General features: G+C 46.4%; 1 protein-coding gene across 2 annotated transcripts; it reads left to right on the forward strand.

The window, feature by feature from the left end:
* The first annotated feature begins 2,517 nt into the window (after positions 1–2,517).
* On the forward strand, positions 2,518–18,507 carry Coq5 (coenzyme Q5, methyltransferase). 2 transcript variants are annotated; one of them, XM_040731574.1, is made up of 7 exons: positions 2,518–2,752; positions 6,314–6,463; positions 9,341–9,562; positions 12,818–12,924; positions 14,736–14,808; positions 16,491–16,579; positions 17,553–17,664. In XM_040731574.1, the coding sequence occupies exons 1-6, from the start codon at positions 2,551–2,553 to the stop codon at positions 16,550–16,552; spliced, it is 816 nt and encodes a 271-aa protein (XP_040587508.1). In that variant the 5' UTR covers positions 2,518–2,550; the 3' UTR covers positions 16,553–16,579; positions 17,553–17,664. The 2 variants fall into 2 exon arrangements, with proteins under 2 accessions (XP_040587508.1, XP_005079029.1); XM_005078972.4 differs by lacking the exon at positions 14,736–14,808 and adding an exon at positions 17,744–18,507 and having other exon boundaries at positions 2,522–2,752.
* The last annotated feature ends 1,317 nt before the right edge of the window (positions 18,508–19,824 follow it).

Consider the following 19,824-nt stretch of genomic DNA (forward strand, 5'->3'; position numbering starts at 1 on the left):
TGCTTTTTATTTTGAGACGGGGTCTCACTGAGTTGTCAATGCTAAACTTGAATTTGGGATTCTTCTACCTCAGCATCCTGCCAAGTATCTGGGATTACGAGCTCCACCATCATTCATGTGCAGCTTTTTTTATTCTTTACACATACACACATACACACACACACACACAAATACATTCTTTACACATACACACATACCACCCACACACACACATACACACCACCCACACACACACACATTCTTTACACATACACACACACACACATACCACATTCTGGAAAATGTGTTGTCCAGAAGGAACAGTCCCAAATCCTAAGGTTCATTCTAACATATAAGTAGATGTGCTGGGAGTACAAAGCCACAAGAATTCTAAGTGTGTGAATGAATAATTTATTCCTTCTGTCATTCATAAAAATGGAAGAGAAGGGCAGAGAATCCCAATGCAGTAGGTGTCCATCTGTCAGGCTATATTAAACCAAGAAGAAACTTTTCATTTCAAATTAGTTTCTTAGGATCCTTGGCGCTTTCTCCTTGTGGAATATTTACAGAAAATATACATTTAAAAGAGGAATTAAAACAGAAACAGAAATTCAAGCAAAACTCAGTAGCCTCTATTTTTGCTTGCTTTTGCACAAAGATGGTCTGTAATGTCTTATCCATTCTGTTAAAAAATTAAAATTAAAATTAAAAATAAAAGGTAGCCATGCCTAGTGATGCAGGCCTTTAACTCCACCTGCCAGGAAGGTCAAAAGTTCAAAGCCGGGCGTTGGTGGCGCATGCCTTTAATCCCAGCACTCAGGAGGCAGAGGCAGGCGGATCTCTGTGAGTTCGAGACCATCCTGGTCTACAGAGCGAGTTCCAGGACAGCCTCCCAAGCCACAGAGAAACCATCTCAAAAACACCAAAAAAAAAAAAAAAAAGATGGCAAGATGTCTCTGTTGGTCGAAGTGCTTGCTGTGCAAGCCTCAGGATCTGAGTTCAATTCCCAGAGCCCATGGAGAACTGACTCTTGAGAGTCATCTCTTGACCCACATATACATATACACCTGCCTGCCTGTGTGAGCATGCACACGCGAGTGCGTTCTCTCTCTCTCTCTCTCTCTCTCTCTCTCTCTCTCTCTCTCTCTCTCTCTCTCTCTCTCTCTCTCTCTCATACACACACCAAAAAGACACAATGAATTTCTCTGGAGAGGGGTGGTTCGAGAAGGGGTTTCTCTGTGGCTTTGGAGACTGTACTGGAACTACCTTTTGTAGACCAGACTAGTCTCCAACTCACAGACATCCATTTGCCTCTGCCTCCTGAGTGCTGGGATTAAAAGTGAGTGCCACCACCACCTGGCTCAAATAATGAAATTTTAAAAATCAAATATGCTAGGCGGTGGTGGTGCATGCCTTTAAACCCAGCATTTGGAGGCAGAGACAGAAGCAAGCGGATCTCTGTGAGTTCGAGGCCAGCCTAGTCTACAGAGAGAGAGTTCCAGGACAGCTTCCAAAACAATACAGAGAAACCCTGTCTCGAAAAAAAGAAAAAAAAAAAAGAAAAACAAGCAAGCAAGCAAGCAAACAAAAGACAAAATTAAGTACATTTAAAAAACCCTAGGATAAACCAGCAGAGGTGTCGTGTACCTTTAATCCCAGTACTCAGGAGGTAGAGGCAGGTGGATCTCTGTGAGTTCAAAGCCAGCCTGGTCCACAAAGTGAGCTCCAGGATAGCCAGAACTATCACACAGAGAAACCCTGTCTCGAAAAACCAAAACAAACAAACAAACAAAAAAATCCTAAGACATAGTTCAGCGGCACCACTTTGGCCAAGGGTTCAATTCCAAAAGCCACTGAAAGGGGTGAGAGTAGCACAGGTTTGTGTTCTTAGCCCTCAGGATGAAACTGAACCAGGAATATTATGACTTCAAGTCCCTCTGCACTATGTAAGCTAGTTCCAGATTTAAAAAACGTTTAAGGCGCTGGAGAGGTGGCTCATCTGTTGTGATACATATCGCTCAGGTAGAACTCAGTTAGATCACCAGCACCCAAGTCAGTAAGTAGGTTCACCAGCCTACAACTACAGCACCAAGATATCAGATGCCTCTGGGCTCCACAAGCACATACACATACCCTCATAGACACACGAGCACATATATAAAATATATTACATATGATTAAATATATAAATAAAGCTTTTTTTTAAAATCTTGGTCTTTTAGCTACAACATTGCTCAGTTTCAGCTAGATTCCGCATCAGAAAACATAAGATGCAGGGCTTGGTGGTACACCCTAGCTCTGGGGATGCAGAGGTACTGGTGGGCAGGATGGAAATAAGACCGCTAAAACACAACTAGGGCCTCACTCCGAGCTTTCCTCATTCCTGGTGAATTCTAAACTCGGGAACCCAGGAAAGCCTTTCAGGTTTTCAAATCCTAGAGCGAGCATGACGCCTTAACAACAGGCGTGTTTTCGGGTGCGTTCCACTAATATTGTCTCCTGCCGGCAGCAGTCACCTGGCTGGTGACGTAACCCGACGTGCTCCCCGCCCGCGGGCGCCGGGATATCAAGATGGCGGCCCCCAGGAGCTGTGGATTGTGGCGCTACTGCTGCCGCGGGTGGTCGCGAGCAGCGGGAGACTGCAGGCTCCCCGGATTTCATCGGTCCTGGCCCGGAGCCACGCCCAGTGCGCGGCTCTTGTCCCAGGAGAAGCGAGCCGCGGAAACGCACTTCGGGTTTGAGACTGTGTCGGAGGAGGAGAAAGGGGGCAAAGGTGACCGGGCGAGAGGGCGGTGGAGGGGCCTGTGTGGCATCGATTTGGTTTCCTTTATCCATCTCAGGATTGGCTTAATGTCCTGTTAGCCCCAGAGCTGTGATGCTTGCACCCGAAGGGTGCCCACCTCCCGGACTCAGCTCTCCGCTCCTCGAGTCTCCTTTTCTGTATCTGGGAATACAGGCGTTGGAGACGCTACACCCTGCTGCGCGCCCTCTTTTTTAATTTTTTGACCACCCGTGTCTGTGTGTCACCTTGAGTGTCCTCGAACTTGATGTGTAGGTAACAGGCTGGCCTCGAACTCGCAGAGATCCACCTGCCTCTGCCTCTTGAGTGCTGGGTTTAAAGGCGAGCGCCACCACACCCGGCTTGCCCCCTCTTTTAAGCACAGCATGAGCCTCAACTCTTCATCAGCTTCGAGGTTGTCATATGCCAGGCATCATGCAGACTCGTCCTCCACGCCCATTGTCACTATCGTTTCCCACTAGTGACTATTGTTAGTCCCTTTCTTAGGAAACACAGAGGTGAGTTAAGCAAGAACTTGCACAGTTTAAAATGGTCGTCGGGCTGGCAGTGTAGCTCAGTTGGTAGAGTGCTTGCCTGTCACTCCCGCGGCGCAGTTCGATCCCCAGAGCCACATAAATTGCAAGTGGTGGTGTAAACTTGTGATTCCAGCACTTGGGAAGTGGATGCTGGAGGATTAGAAGTTCAAGGTAATTCTCCACTGTTCCTCGAATTTGGAGCCGGCCTCAGATAACGAGAGTTTGTCTCTACAGAGACATCCAAAGTTGCTAGTAATTGGGAGAACTACTGTTCTAACACATTTGGTTTTCTGGCTACAGAGTCCACATTCTTAGTTTCTTACTAAAGAAAGACCATCCGTCTCCACACTCCCCCCCCCCAAAAACACACACACACAAATGAGAACTAGAAGCAAGCTAATCTCTGTGATTTCAGTCCAGCCTGGTCTACATAGTCAGTTCTAGGACAGCCAGGGCTATATACTGAGAGACCCTGTCTCAGAAGAAGAAAAAGAAATAGCATGAAAGCTGTCAGCCAGATGTAGTGTCCATGCTTACAGTTGCAGCATTCTGGAGGCTTGGGGTGGGATCACCAGTTCAAGGCATTCTTGACTAAATATCATGGCTTAGTGGTTAGAAACACTGAGGGCCCAGATGAGTTTCCAGCATTCACAGGATGATTCACCACAGCCTGTAACAGCAGAACCTGTGGGTTGCTGTGATCCTTTGGGGGTGGAGCGGCCCTTTCACAGGGGTTGCCTAAGACCATCAGAAAAGAAGATGTTTACATTAAAGATATTTTGTTTTTTTTGCTTTTCAAGTCAGGGTTTCTCTGTGTAGCCCTGGCTGTCCTGGAACTCGCTCTGTAGACCGGTCTGGCCTCAAACTCACAGAGACCTGCCTGCCTCTGCCTCCTTAGGGCTGGGATTAAAGCCCTGTGTCACCATCACATGACATTACAACCCCCCCCATTTTAGTATTTATTTATTTATCATGTATACAGTGCTCTGCCTGCAGGCCAAAAGAGGGCACCAGATCTCATTACAGATGGTTGTGAGCCACTGTGTGGTTGCTGGGAATTGAACTCAGGACCTCTGGAAGAGCTGCCAGTGCTCTTAACCTCTGAGCCATCTCTCCAGCCCCCAACAGTACAATTCTTAATGTAGTGAAATTACAGTTATGAAGTGGTAACAAACATAATGTTGTGGTTGGGGTCACCACAATGTGAGGAACTATGTTAAAGGGTGCCAGGGTTAGGAAGGTTGAGAAGCACTCGTCTATAAACCAGGTCCAGGGGATCTGATGCCCTCCTCTGGCCTCCATGGGTGCCAGGTGCTCATGTGGCACACAGACATGCATGCAGACAAATACTCATAAAACAAAAATTAATATGTTTTGAGGGTTGGATGTGGTGGCGCACACCTTTAATCCCAGTACTCAGGAGGCAGAGGCAGGCGGATCTCTGTGAGTTCCAGGCCAGCCTGGTCTACAGAGAGAGTTCCAGGACAGCCTCCAAAACAATACAGAGAAACCCTGTCTCAAAAAACCAAAAAAAAAACTGTTAATGTAAATTCTAAACAGTTCTATTTTATTTGTATTGATTTTGTGTGTGTTTGTGTGTGTGTGTGTGTGTGTGTGCATGTGCATGTCTGTGGGCTCAGTGGAGGTCAGAGGACAATCTGCAGAAGTCCTCTCCTTTGCCATGTGGGTCAGGGGTGCAAACTCACATCTTCAGGCTTGGAGACAGGTGCTTCTCCACCTGCTGAGCCACCTCCCTGACCCTGTGGCAGGTGCTCCACCCACTGAGCCACCTCCCTGACCCTGTGGCAGGTGCTCCACCCACTGAGCCACCTCCCTGACCCTGTGGCAGGTGCTCCTCCACCTGCTGAGCCACCTCCCTGACCCTGTGGCAGGTGCTCCACCCACTGAGCCACCTCCCTGACCCTGTGGCAGGTGCTCCTCCACCCACTGAGCCACCTCCCTGACCCTGTGGTGGGTGCTCCACCCACTGAGCCACCTCCCTGACCCTGTGGTAGGTGCTCCTCCACCTCCCTGACCCTGTGGCAGGTGCTCCTCCACTTCCCTGACCCTGTGGCAGGTGCTCCTCCACCCGCTGAGCCATCTCCCTATCCTGTGGTTTTTATTTCCTGCTACTTCTTCCTCTGAAATAATCTTGAGCCAGGTTGACACAACCCTTAGGCCTCACCTGAGTTAGAAAGTTTACGCTCATGAGGTTGCTCTGCTGTGTATCTGGAGGCTCTTGAGCCACAGCTGTGTCTGTCCGACAGCCACCTCTTCTGCTAGTGACTGCACTGACACACATTCTTATTCTGCTCCCACCACTGTCACTTTCCCTTCGTGTATGTACCCGTCCCTTCGCTGTTGCTATTGTTGTTTGCTTTTTGCTTTTTGTTTTTCAATGCTCGGGATTAAATTCAGGGCTTTAGTCATGCTCACTGGTCTATACCCTCATTCCCCTGGTCTCTCATTTTTGTTGCTCCATTTCCTCTCTCATTTATCTAAGCATGCCACATGGATTTGTCACCAAGAGACAAGGAAACAGTAGAAGTATTATGCTCTGGCTTGAATGAGTGTACACTGTTTAACTGATCCATGATGACACACACAGTCTATAAAGTAGATGACATAACTGGTCACTGATTATGACATATACCTCTTTTTTTTCATAATGAGTCATGGAATGAAAGCTACCTGAAGCTTGTATTTCATTAGCATACTCATGGTTACCGCATTTGAATGGTGATGGGTGGACTTTAGGAAACAGGTTGGCTTCTCTTGTGGACCTTTAAGCATTTGATGCAGGGTAGTGTTGGGGTTTGGGAAGTCACTCAGCGATGGGGTTCTTACCTAGCACCACAAGAGGGGAAACATAATGCTAAGGTGCATCTTGGGTACCAAGCATTGTGGCTTTAGCATCACCTTGCAAAGACAGGCACTTTCAAGAGGGAAAGCCCCCCCTTTGTCTTTTTCATTTACATCTCCCCCATATCAATGTTGATAACTGTCTGTGTCACGCCAGTCTATCAGGTGTTTGAGAGTGTAGCCAGGAAGTATGACGTGATGAATGACATGATGAGTCTCGGCATCCACCGCGCTTGGAAAGATCTGCTGATCAGGAAAATGCACCCACTGCCTGGGACCCAGCTGCTCGATGTGGCTGGAGGCACAGGTAATGCTCTATGTGAAATCCTTGGGGAAGGCTGAGTAACCTGTTAGAATTATCTGTCTGCTGTTGAAGTGGGCTGCCTCACCTGCCATGAGGCTGACGGTGGTGACTGAAAGTGGGGACCAGCATCTGAGAAAGGGCAAACATGCCTTCCAGGGCAGCTTTGTGCCTGGCGCCTTTCTAAGAGAGGATTTTACAAACTAAGATGTGTTCTGTGACATTTCATCATCTGAATGACTGTTCTATCTCTTTTGATTTTTGTTTTTTTGGTATTTGAGACTGTGTAGCTCTGGCTGACCTTAAACTCACTATGTAACAACCCAAGCTGGCCTTGAAACTTCTTGTCATCTGTGATCCTCCTGCTTCTGCTGCCCAGGTGCTGGATTACAGGCCCAGGGTACCATGCCCACATGGTGTTTTGTTTTGTTTTGTTTTACTTTGGTTTTCCTCCTCAGTGCTGGGGAGTAAACGCCGGGCTTCACAAATACTGTAGATAAGTGCTTATCACAGAGCTTGGCCCCAGCCTGTTTTTCCTCCTGTTTGCAGAGGAGCCTTTTGTCACATCGCATAAGCTGTCTAGGCCGCTGTCCTGCCTTGTCCACTTCCACATCAACATCAAAGCATATTGCAGGCTTTGTTTCTTGTTGCACACTGAGTACCGGGGGAGAAAAATGCTGAGAAATTGTACATTAGAAAACCTTTAATGTCAGCATTTCAGAGGCTCGGGCAGGAGGATCCAAGTAAATTCAAAGCCAGCCTGAATTTTATAGTGAATGCGAGGCCAGAGTAGGCTACAGATCAAGACACTGTCCCAAAAACCAAACAGATAGGGGCTGGAGAAATGGCTCAGTGGTTAAGAGTACATACTGCTCTTGCAGAGGACCGTAGGTCAGTTCCCACACCCATGTCAGGTGGCTCACAATTGCTGTGACTTCAGCTGCAGGTGTCCAGCACCCTCTTCTGGACTCCATAGGCACTGCACTCATGCACAAACCCCACAAATGTTCACATAATTATAATAAAACCTTAAAAATGTAAGCTGGGAGGTGGTGGTGTACACCTTTATTCCCAGCACTCAGGAGGCAGAGGCAGACAAATCTCTAAGTTCAAGGTCAGCCTGGTCTATAGAATGAGTTCCAGGAAGCCAGGCGGTGGTGGCGCATGCCTTTAATCCCAGCACTCGGGAGGCAGAGGCAGGCGGATCTCTGTGAGTTCGAGGCGGGGCTGGACTGATAGCCTCCAAAACAATACAGAGAAACCCTGTCTCATAAAAAACCAAAAAAAAAAAAAAAAAAAAAAAAAAAAGAATGAGTTCCAGGACAGCCAGGGCTACACAGAGAAATCCTGTCTCAAAAAAACAAACAAAAATACCCATGAAGGAAAAACCTAATAATAATAAAAACCAAACAAATACAGCTGGAGATGTGGCTTAGTTGGTAGAGAGCTTGCATACATGAGACTCTTGGTTCACTCCCCGGTACCCCATAAACCATGACTGGTAGTACACACTTGCAATCCTACCCTTCAGAGGGTGGAGGCCAAAGAAATGGAAGTTGTCATCTTCTGTCACATAGCACACTGAGGACAGCCTAGATTACATGAACCTCCCACCTCTAAATAAATAAATAAATAAATAAAAAGAACCAGCTGGGCATTGGTGGCGCACGCCTTTAATCCCAGCACTTGGGAGGCAGAGACAGGCGGATCTCTGTGAGTTCGAGGCCAGCCTGGTCTACAGAGCTAGTTCCAGGACAGTCTCCAAAACAATGCAGAGAAACCCTGTCTCGAAAAACCAAAAAATAAATAAATAAATAAATAAATAAATAAATAAATAAATAAAAAGTACCATCAATAGCATAATTCTTGGGATTAAGGTGGAGCTTGGGGGAAGAGCACTTGCCTGGGCTCACACTTCAAACCCTTGGTTGAGCACACTGTCACACAACAATACAAGTCAGCTACAGACGCCAAGTGAGCTGTTGTTCCACAGTATTGTTTAGGAAATGACACAGTCTGGGGGTGTGATAGGCCTCACTGCCCAATGATCCATAGTTGAATCTAGACTTGGGACCTATGATGCCAAAAGGCATCTTACACTACTTACATTAAGTCTTTGTTTTTAGAGTCTTGCTATGTTGCCCTGGCTGCCTGGAACTTGCTATTTAGATCCGACAGGCCTTTTTTTTTTTTTTTTTTTTTTTTTTTTGGTTTTACGAGACAGGGTTTCTCTATTGTTTTGGAGGCTGTTGGTCCAGCCCGGCCTCGAACTCACAGAGATCCCCTGCCTCTGCCTCCCGAGTGCTGGGATTAAAGGCGTGTGCCACCACTGCCCGGCCTGACATGCCGTTTAACACAAAGATCCTCGTGCCTCCAAGGTAGTGACCCCTCGATTTGTACATGCTAGGCAAGTACTCTCCCAACTGAGCCATGCACCTGCAGCCCTTAATGTGAAAATTATTCTAAACACCAGTTGTGTGGTGTACACATATAATCCCAGTATACTCAGGAAGTGGGGGCGTGAGGACCAGGAGTTAGAATCATCCTTAGCTGCTTGGTGAACCCAGGGCCACACTGGGCTACATGAAACAGTAGCAAAGAAGAAATGAAGGGGGGAAGAGAAAGGAGGCAGGCAGGGAGGCAGGGAGGAATGGTAGCATGCATCTATGATCCCAACTCAGGAGAGCGGAACAGGAGGATCAGAAGTTGAAGTACATCCTAAACATAGATGCATCCTTTGGGGGGGGGGGTGGGAAACCCGTTTCTGTTGAAAGGAGCAGTAGCATCCTTCCTCAGTCACATCCCTCTGCCTCTGCTCTTTGGGACTTGAGATACTAGTTGTTGGGTTTAATTTGTATCTTTCCTTCTGTCGGCTTCCCGTAGGTGACATCGCCTTCCGGTTCCTTAGTTATGTGCAGGCACAGCATCAGAGAAAACAGAGGAGACAGTTACGGACCCAGCAGAATTTATCCTGGGAAGAAATTGCCAAAAAGTACCAGAATGAAGAGGATCCCTTGGGTGGTTCACTTGTCACGGTCTGTGACATCAACAGGGAGATGCTAAAGGTTGGGAAGCAGAAAGCCTTGGACCAAGGACACACAGCTGGTGAGTCCTTCAGCAGACACAGGCATTGTTTGCACGTTTACAAAGGAAGGCGATGCACACCAGATTCTAGAGTGTCTTATGTTCCAAGGGAAGTGTGAATGAAGGAGGTTTCTAGGACTGAGCACGACTCATAGGTGCAGTCCAGAATCCGGGCGTCATGTTAAGCTTGACGAACAGTACTGTGCAGCCCAGAGAGATTAAGGATCTTCTTCGTCTTCTTTTTTTTTTTTAAGATTTTATTTATTATGTATACAACACTCTGCCTCCATGTATGCCTGCAGGCCAGAAGAGGGCACCAGATCTCATTACAGATGGCTGTGAACCACCATGTGGTTGCTGGGAATTGAACTCAGGACCTCTGGAAGAGCAGCCAGGGCTCTTAACCTCCGAGCCATCTCTCCAGCCCAAGGATCTTCTTTTTTGTTACAGTTTTTTAAAAATTTTTTATAGTCTTTAAATTGTATCTATGTCTGCAGTATGTGGGTGTCTGGTACCTACAGAGGCTAGAAGAGGGCATCAGATCTCCTAGAACTGGAGTTATAGATGGTTGTAAGCCAGCTGAGTGTTAGTAATCAAACTAAGACCCTCTGGAAGAGAAGCCAGTTGAGCCATCTCTCTAGCCATTGTTACTTTTTGTTTTGTTTTGTTTGTTTTTCGAGGCAGGGTTTCTCTGTGGCTTTAGAGAATGTGCTGGAACTAGCTCTTGTAGACCAGGCTGGTCTCAAACTCTGCCTCCCGAGTGCTGGGGTTAAAGGCCTGACCATTGTTACTTTTTTAAATTATGTTTTTTTTTTATTTAATACGGGATAGGGGGGAAATTATGCTGGTGCCATAGCACTCCTGTGGAAGTCCAGAAGACAACTTGTGGGAGTTGGAAATTGAACTCATGTAATTGGGATTGACAGCAAGAACCTTTACCCACTGGGCCATCATCTCACTGGCCCTAAACATCTTCAAGTTGTTGGTTTTGTTGTTGTTTTATTTGAGACAGGGTCTTAACTGTATATAGCCTTGACTAGCCTGTAACTCACTCGGTAGACCAAGCTGGCCTTGAACTCATATCAGGAGCTTCTTTTTTTTTTTTTGGTTTTTCGAGACAGGGTTTCTCTGTATTGTTTTGGAAGCTGTCCTGGAACTCACTTTGTAGACCAGGCTGGCCTCGAACTCACAGAGATCCGCCTGCTTCTGCCTCCCGAGTGCTGGGATTAAAGGCGTGTGCCACCAACGCCCGGCTCAGGAGCTTCTTAAGTCACACAGGTTTTCCTCCCTCCCTCCCTTCCTCCTTCCCTCCCTGCCTCCCTTCCTCTCTCCCTCCCTCCTTTTCTCAGTACTGGAGATTGAACCAGGTGATTGCTACCACTGCCTTTACACCTGACCATTGAATATTTCAGAATACTTGCCTATCCATAGCTTTTATCCCAGAACTTGGAAGGCAAAACCAGGAAATCTTTGTGAGAACTCTACATGGTGAGTCCCCAGCTGGTCCAGGCTACACAGTGAAACCATCTTGAACAACACAAGCTTGCCCTTAATGTTTGCAGGTTCACTGCTAATCCTGAATACTGCACCCACTTGACAGCTTTCTGGGACAGCTGGACTGTCCTCCTCCATGCCGTCAAGGCAGTGCGGGCAGCTAGAGAGACAACGGCAAGTCGCAAAAAAGGTTCTCTGTCAATGCTCTGGGCAACGTCAGCAGCATTCCTGCTCCCCTCCCACTGTGAATGTCTGGTTATTTTAGGCCAATTGTTCTCTTCCTCCTCCTCACACACCAAGAAGAAGCTGCCTAGACGGACTACAGCCCACTTGGCCTTCACCATGAAGGACTCCTTTGTTAGCTATCTCTGGGCAAAGGCACTGTGTGTCTTACTCCTACTGACAAATATATTTCCCTTTCTGGTGCTCTGCCATAAAGAATGGAGAGCTAACAGTGAAATGATAGGTAATGTTCCACTTCTGGAACTGTCTCCTCCATAGTGTAGCTATGAACCTGCTTAGGACTTCATTGTTGTTTAAGACAAGATGTCACATGACTCAGGCTAGCAGTCAAGGCTAGCCTTGAGCCAATACTCAGTCCTACCTCTATCTGCATGATTATGCAATGAAAAATAAAGCCATTTATGGTGTTTAAGCGAGGGGCTGGAGAGATGGCTCAGTGACTGAGAGCATACTGTTCTTGTAGTGGGTTCCCAGCATCCAAATGGCAACTTACAGCTGCCTAAAACTCTAATTCCAGGGGCTCCTACCTTCTTCTGACCTCTGTGGCTCTTGTACATATGTGGTGCACTTACATACACTCGTACACACATGCACATACACACAAAAACAAAGAATCCATTTGAGGTAAATGGTTGGAATCTGTCCTTTGCTAACATCATTCATATGTAGTAAATTAGACATAAATTCTGAAAAGGTTTCCAATCTGAGTGTGGTGTGTGGTGGCGCACTCTTGTAATCAGAGCACTGGGGAGGCAGAGGTGGGCGGGTCTCTGAGTTGAAGGCCAGTCTAGTCTACAGATTGAATTGCAGGACAGCCAGAGCTACACAGAGAAACCCTGTCTCTCATAACTTAACCTGTTTCTCTTCATCTACATTTTGCCCTAGGGCTTTTTATTTTTCTTTCATTCTGTATGACCTACTCCATGTCTGTCTGGCAGCTGCCTGCCTGGCTGGTCCTGGGCATTTCCCTCTCTTTCTCCTCTTCTCCTTGCCAACCCTGCCTTATTGTTCTACTGCCTAGCTGTTGGCTATTCAGCAATTTTTGTTTGTTTGTTTGTTTTTTTGTTTTTCAAGACAGAGTTTCTTTGTGGATTTGGAGACTGTCCTAGAACTAGCTCTTGTAGACCAGGCTGGTCTCGACCTCACAGAGATCCACCTGCCTCTGCCTCCCGAGTGCACCACCAACGCCTGGCTGGCCATTCAGCTTTTTATTAAACCAATCAGATGCCTTAGGCAGGCAAGGCAGCACACCTTTACATCGTTAAACAAAGGTAGTGTAAACAAATGGAACACTCCTTTACACAGTTAAGGTAATATTGCACAACAACCAGACAGTTATTGAATTCCCTCGCTTCTGACATTACCCAGACTTTGCACCGTGGGCTGTGTGCCACTGAACCATCACCACCCCACAAGTTACACACATCAATGCTAGGGCGGGCACTCAAGACTTACCGCAGAATCCGCAGATTCACTGTCCCTATGGTGCATGGGAAACGGTTACCTAGACTTATACCCAGAACTGGTTTTGTCTTCCAGGACTTGCCTGGGTACTGGGAGATGCTGAAGAGCTGCCCTTTGATGACAACCAATTTGATGTTTACACCATTGCTTTTGGGATCCGGAATGTCACACACATTGACCGGGTATGAATAAGTGCATGCTCGGCATGCATGTGACTTTGAAATAGCAGTTCGCCTGGTGTGGACTTACCCCTCAAGAGGACAGGAAGATTCTTTTCTGGGCTCAATACTTAAGAGGAGTGACTGTTTAAGCTTAGAGGTTTCCTCCTCCTTTGTGTGTGTGTGTGTGTGTGTGTGTAGTTTGTTTTTTTTGAGACAAGGTTTCCATATGTAGCCCTGGCATAGAACTTACTATCTGTGACTTACTGGGTAGACCAGGCTGCCCTCAAATTCAGAGATTCACCTGCCTCTGCCTGCCAAGTGCTGAGATTAAAGTTATGTAACATTACACCCAGCTATATATTTTTTTTAATTAAAAAAAAAGCACTTTGTTGGTAGGTGTGGTAGCATATGGCTATATTCTCAACACTGCAAAGGCAGGAAGATTGCTTTAAGTTTGAGGCCTGTTCTACATAATGAACTCCAGGCCAGCAAGACCCATGTAACAATATCTGTCTCGAAAGAACAAATCCTCATTTTGTTCTTTTTTTTTTTTTTTTTTTTTTTGGTTTTTCGAGACAGGGTTTCTCTGTGGCTTTGGAGGCTGTCCTGGAACTAGCTCTTGTAGACCAGGCTGGCCTCGAACTCACAGAGATCCACCTGCCTCTGCCTCCCGAGTGCTGGGATTAAAGGTGTGCGCCACCAACGCCCGGCCCTCATTTTGTTCTTTTGAAGCAGGATCTTACTCTGTAGCCCAGGCTGACCTAGCATTCACTGTGTAGCCCAGGCTGTCTTAGAACTTGCACCAATCCTGTTTCAGTTTCCCAAATGCTAAAATTACAGACATGAGATATCACATCCAGATTTAAAAAACAAAAACCCCTTTCTCTAAAGAGACAAATTAATCCTGTAATTAATTATTTTGCTACTGTAGGGGGGAAATTTTCCATCTTTTGCACATTCTGTACTGTTTGTGACACCAGCCTGTGGGGTTTTCCTATGCCACATAATCCTCAGCAAACTGCCACTGAGTGCCCTCCAGTTCAGATACACATCTCTCACAGCTACAGACCAGAGAGTCTTTGCATTCCTCTCTGGGTCTGCTCATTTGCTAGAATGTAGTTCTGAAGCCAGGCGTCATAGCATATGCAGCAGTTGCAGGACCAGGGGGGCTGCGACAGAGGTCTTGAGTCCCAGGCCAGCTTTGGTCGTTTTTGTTGTTGTTTTGGTTTTTGTGGGCTTTGTTTTGGAGAAAACGTCTCACTTTGTTATGTTGGCTGGCCTCAAGCTCACTACATAGGTCACCTACTTCTGGTTGCAGAGCACTAGGATTAAAGGCATGTGTCTCCTGGCTTGATCCTATTTAAAACAACCAAGTCCAGGTATGTGGTTCTTGTATGAGACCTTGTCTCAAAAAACAAAAGAAGCCAGATGTGGCCGGGCGTTGGTGGCACATGCCTTTAATCCCAGCACTTGGGAGGCAGAGGCAGGTGGATCTCTGTGAGTTCGAGGCCAGCCTGGTCTACAGAGTGAGTTCCAGGACAGCCTCCAAAAGCCACAGAGAAACCCTGTCTCGAAAAACCAAAAAAAAAAAAACCAAAAAAAAGAAGAAGAAGAAGCCAGATGTGGCTTCTTTAATCCCCACAGACAGGGGGCAGAGGCAGGCAGATCTCTGTGAGTTTGAGGCCAGCCTGGCCTACGAAGCTAGTTCTAGGTCATCTAGGGCTGTTATACAGAGAAACCCTGTCTCAAAATACCAAAAAACAAAACAAACAAGAAAAGCTGTCCTTTGTTGCTTCTTGGCTTCAAGGCAAGCAGTTTGTTCTGCCTTTTAGACACATCCTGTCCATCTTCAGCAGAGTCTGCAGGCGAAGGTCCACCTTGTCCCAGCCTGGAACTCATCACATTGTAAGCTAAAATGAACCCTTCTCTATGCTACTCTGCTCAGTTTGTTGTGGTATAGCCAGCACCCGCACCGCAGCTTGGCTTTCATGGCCATCCTGCATCTGTGGAAGGTTTATTATTTGCTTTGATTGAAACATGTTTTTGCCATTTGTGGTGGCTCATGCCTGTGACCCAGCAACACTTGGGGCAGAAGCAGAGCCCTCATTGCAAGTTGAAGGCCACAGGAGTCTATGTGTTGAGTTCTTGTCCTATAGTCAGGCCCTGTAATGGCTGTATCTCACAGAAATAAAGTAATAAGATTCAAATGAAATACTTTTGAATAGGATCAAAGTTGAAGATTATGTGTGTCAGTGAGAACTTCCTACCCACACTAATTCCCAGCCATTTGGTGCCTCTTCTGCCACACAGTCCCCAATTCCTCATGTGTATTTGTAAAACTATTTTGTGCCTTTTAAGTGTATCTATTACAATCAGGCATGGTGGCATATGCCTGTAACTCCAGTACTTAGCAGGGGCTGGGGAAATGGCTCACCCAGGGAAGTGCTTGCACACAAGCAGGAGGAGCTGGCAGTGGTGGCACACAGCGCTAACCTTGCAGAGGCAGAGGCAGGCGGATCTCTTGAGTTCAAGGCCAACCTGGTCTGTAGATCAAGTTCCAGGGAAAAGGCCAGATGTGTGTTGGCGTTGCAGCTAAGTGACAGAGAATTTGTCTAGTATGTGCAAGGCCCTGAGTTCAGTCTCCAGCATTCTAAAGAAACACACACACATGCATGCGCGTACACACACACACACACACACACACACACACACACACACATACCAGTGATTTTGTATGTGTCTGTGTTGCTTAAGATTCAATTCAGGGCTTTTATACATGCTCATTCATAATCTCATTAAATTAAGCTGACCTTAAACTCACCCTGGAGCCCAGACTGCCCTTGAACTGACCAGAGTCTTCTGAGCGGTCTCCCAAGCAGCTAGGGTACAGACCTGGGCCACTAGTCGGGCTTATATAGTGATTTTCCTCCATGTTATCACATAAAACTCTTAGTTTGTCCTTTGGCAATAGGTGAGTCAATTCTGTTTGTACAGATTTCCCATGATGTTAACCAGGTTCTCCATGATTAAAGATGTGTCACATACAATGAATTTTTCACATACCTGTCATTTTCTGTCAGATAGAGTCCTTTAATTAAAATTGTTACATTGGGGTTTGGAGAGATGGCCCAATGGCTGCTCTTCCAGAGGACCTAGGTTCCATTCCCAGCATCCACATGGCAGCTCACACCTGTCTCTAGCTTTAGTTCCAGGGGATATGATGCCCTCTTCTGGCCTCTGCAGGCACCAGGCACACTAAAGATTCACAGATACACATGCAGGCACAATACCCTTACACAGAAAATAAATGTTTTTAATCAAAATCATTATATGGAAGAGGTTATCCACTGTGGCCAAACGCATAATTCTAAGCTTTTCTTCCTAGAGCTGTGCCCATCTTCCTGCATCAGCCCCTTTCTCTAGTCATGGGCATCAGATGCCTGTAACATGGGGTAATTTCTGCATTGTAATTCCTGAGGCTATAAAAGGGAGTTTATGGAGAATGTTTGCTGTGCACAAAGACACTAAACCAGCCTCTGACCCTTGGAGAGGTCTGCTGAGTATTTTCTTCTCACTCTTTCTCTCAGGCACTCCAGGAAGCACATCGGGTCCTAAAGCCAGGAGGACGGTTTCTCTGTCTGGAATTTAGCCAAGTGAATGATCCCCTCATATCCAGGTCAGCATTGGTAACAAGGTTCCCCACCACAAATAGATAGAAAATAGCCAGTATGCTACAGGCATCTGACTTTGTAGGTTCAGAGGCACCAAAGGGCAGGGATACTTGAAGAGGTTGGCGAGTCCTTAATGGAAATGCTTGGGCCAGAAGAGCCTCAACAAGCATCCAGAGGCCATATGAACCCACATGGTTTTGTTTGACTCATAAGTTACTTTAAGAAATGTAATAGCCAGATGTGGTGGGTGGCTCATACCTATAGTCCTAACACTCAAGATGCTGAGGCAGGAGGATCACCTCAAGTTCAATATTTGCTTCGTCTATATAGTGAGTTTCAGGCCAGGCTAGTCTACAGAGTGAGGCTCTATCTCAGACACACCAGCCAGCCAAAACCTTATTATCAGGACATTTTACAGAAGAACCTGGATTGTGTCACAAGCTGGGTAGAGCAGGCTCCTTCATGCAGGCATCAGGGGCAGAGTTAACGGCCTCTGCTCTGGTTTTGTGCAGCTCTGTCATTTGCCGTGGGCCTCTCAGCCTTGCTCTTGGCTTGCTTGCCTTGTTTCAGGCACTTGCTTGACCTCTATGGGCATGTGAGTCAGTGACTCCTGGCTTACACCATCTCACTTACTGTTAAGGGGATGGATCCACGCAGAGTTTTGTAAAGATGTTTTTGTTATTGTTGTTTTTGAGACAGAGTCTCACTGTATAGCCCTGGCTGTCCTAGAACACTCTATACTCTGTGTAGACCAGGCTAGCCTCAGACTCAGAGATCTGTCTGCCTCTGCCTCCCATGTTCTGAGGTTAAAGGTGTGCACCACCATGCCTGGCTACGGCAGGCATTCTTAATCACTGAGCCATCTCTCCTAGCCCCCACTTTTCTTTACACTATGACTGGAGAGGCCAGGAGTATGCCCAGAGTCCACTCTAATCTTAATCTTTGCCTTTGCCACTGTTTTTTGTTTGTTTGTTTTAGGCTTTATGATCTGTACAGTTTCCAGGTCATCCCTGTCATTGGAGAGGTCATTGCAGGAGACTGGAAGTCCTATCAATACCTTGTGGAAAGTATTCGGAAGTTCCCTAATCAGGTACAGAGCTTTCTTAACTAAGAGCAAAGGCCCTGAGGTTGAAACCCAAGCATCCCATGTGCCTTTTCTTGTGTTTTAGGAAGAGTTCAAGGAGATGATTGAAGATGCAGGCTTTCAGAAGGTGACCTTCGAAAACCTGACCACAGGGATTGTGGCCATTCATTCTGGCTTCAAACTCTAGCTCCCTTCTGTTGTGCAGCACGAACCAGTCATTCTGCTGAGGCCTGGAACTGGAAGAGAATCTCCCTGAGGAGACAGTAGCATCCACCTCCTCTTAGGGTATAACGCCTTGGATTCTGCATTCATCAGTCTCAAAAAGGAAGACACAAACTCCTGCCATTTTTTGCAGCTCTCATTAGTAGCTGTTAGGGTTAGGGTTAGAGTTAGGGTTAGGGTTAAGGTTAGGCTGCCACCAAGGCCTTCTTTCTCCCCAAAGTGTCTGACCTGGTTTTGCTGAACTCCTGATAACACTTGGCTGTGCAGTGTGGAGTCAGATAAAACCAGCACTCACACAGTTCTGAAGCTTCCTGGTAGCATCTCTATCACAGATGAGTTCCAGAGGGATAATGGATCCCTGAAAGCCAAGGATGGTTTGAGCCAGTCTTTCAGACTAGAATTGAATCTAGAGCCAAAAGCCCAGGTCCAAGTCAGAATGCTGACAGTTAGGACTTTGGGCGGGTGAGGTGCTCAGAGGTGAGCACATTAGAACTGGGGGTTGAGGGTACAGCTCAGTGGCAGAGCATGTGCTTAGCCTGGTGAGGCCCTGGGTTTGGTTCTCATCACCAGAAGCAAACAAAAAAAGTAGAACTGTGGGAAGCAGTAAAGCTTACAATTTGGTTGGTATTTGCTGCTCTTTCTTGGAGGAGGTGACACAAATGTAGTACACGCCATTGACGTCTATCAGTCCTTGTCACCAAGACAGCATCCTCAGTGTTCATCATCAAGAAAGTCACTGCCAAGCCTTGGTAAATAGAGCTTATCAGAATATATTTATACATGTTTATAGCAAAAAAGAAAAGGAAGGGACAAGGTTGGGAGACTCAGTGGGTAAGAACACTCACTCCCTGCTCTTTCGACCTCTGTGGGTACTATGCACACACGTACACGCAAGCAGTGATACACATAAACAGTAAAACAAATGTAAATATGAAAAGAAACGTGTTTATGAACCCTGTCTCCAAAAGTAAAACATAACAACATAGTCAGGGCTATCTGAAAGGCCTAGCACACTAGGGAGCATTTATAGATCTCACAAGACCTCACCTGTACTGGACAGCTTCCAGACAGCCAACTACAGATGTCTCAGAACAGCATTGAGAGGATCCGAGAAAAATGCTAGACTTTAAAAAAATACATTTTTTTTTCAGCCAGCTTGGAGCCTACTGGCTTTTAAATTAACAGGAAGGTACAGGCACTGAGAAATATCCATAAACCATCCAACTGATTTTTATTTCTATAGCAACATGTTTTCTCATCTGAACCTGAAGATGAAAGTCAAAAGCCACCAGCCCTTTTGACAGGAAACACAGGCCAGATCAAATTATCAGAACTCTGTGTCCAGCCATGGTGTCTTGCTTCAGCTCTAGGAACTTGCTGGAGACATCATCTAGCTTTGATGGTCAAATTCCTGTCAGGTTTCAAATAAAAACACAGCCAGGTCATGAAGAGGAAAACATCTCTACCTGTTCGAAAAGTACAAATCTGAATTACCATGACCGTAGTCTCCTTCTCCAAACAAAATACCCCATTTTTCTGAAGATAGTAGGGAACACATGTCAGCTGTCACAAACACTAAAACAACCAGGAAGGATGTTACACATCTGCAACACCAGGACTTGGCAAATGAACAAGGAAGATTAGTCGAAGGTTATCCTCAGCTACATAGTGAGTTTGAGGCCAGCCTGGGCTACATAAGACAGTCACAAAAACCAAACAGGCATGGAACAGACCTGTCATCAAGTCTAATTCTTAGATCCTACATGGTACTGCCCGGTTGTCCTGACCTCCACACATGTAGGCAAACAGTAAAGACATTTCCCTTCCCATGGAATTCCTGCCCCTGAGAAAACACAGTATCTGACCAAGTTCAGGTGTAGAGAAAAAAAAATCAAAGGTGTAACTGATCTGATGCTATCCCTAAGTTAAATCTGCCACACTATT

Source organism: Mesocricetus auratus, unplaced genomic scaffold (assembly GCF_017639785.1).
Source record: "Mesocricetus auratus isolate SY011 unplaced genomic scaffold, BCM_Maur_2.0 Super-Scaffold_100025, whole genome shotgun sequence".
NCBI classification, from domain to species: Eukaryota; Metazoa; Chordata; class Mammalia; order Rodentia; family Cricetidae; genus Mesocricetus; species Mesocricetus auratus.

What these genes read in the sequence shown, in the direction of transcription:
- Coq5 (XM_005078972.4), top strand. Translation starts at nt 2,551, where the DNA reads ATGGCGGCCCCCAGGAGCTGTGGATTGTGGCGCTACTGCTGCCGCGGG. An exon ending in ATGTCACACACATTGACCGG is followed by an intron (nt 12,925 to 16,490) that starts GTATGAATAAGT and finishes TCTTTCTCTCAG; the next exon opens with GCACTCCAGGAAGCACATCG. An exon ending in AATGATCCCCTCATATCCAG is followed by an intron (nt 16,580 to 17,552) that starts GTCAGCATTGGT and finishes TGTTTGTTTTAG; the next exon opens with GCTTTATGATCTGTACAGTT.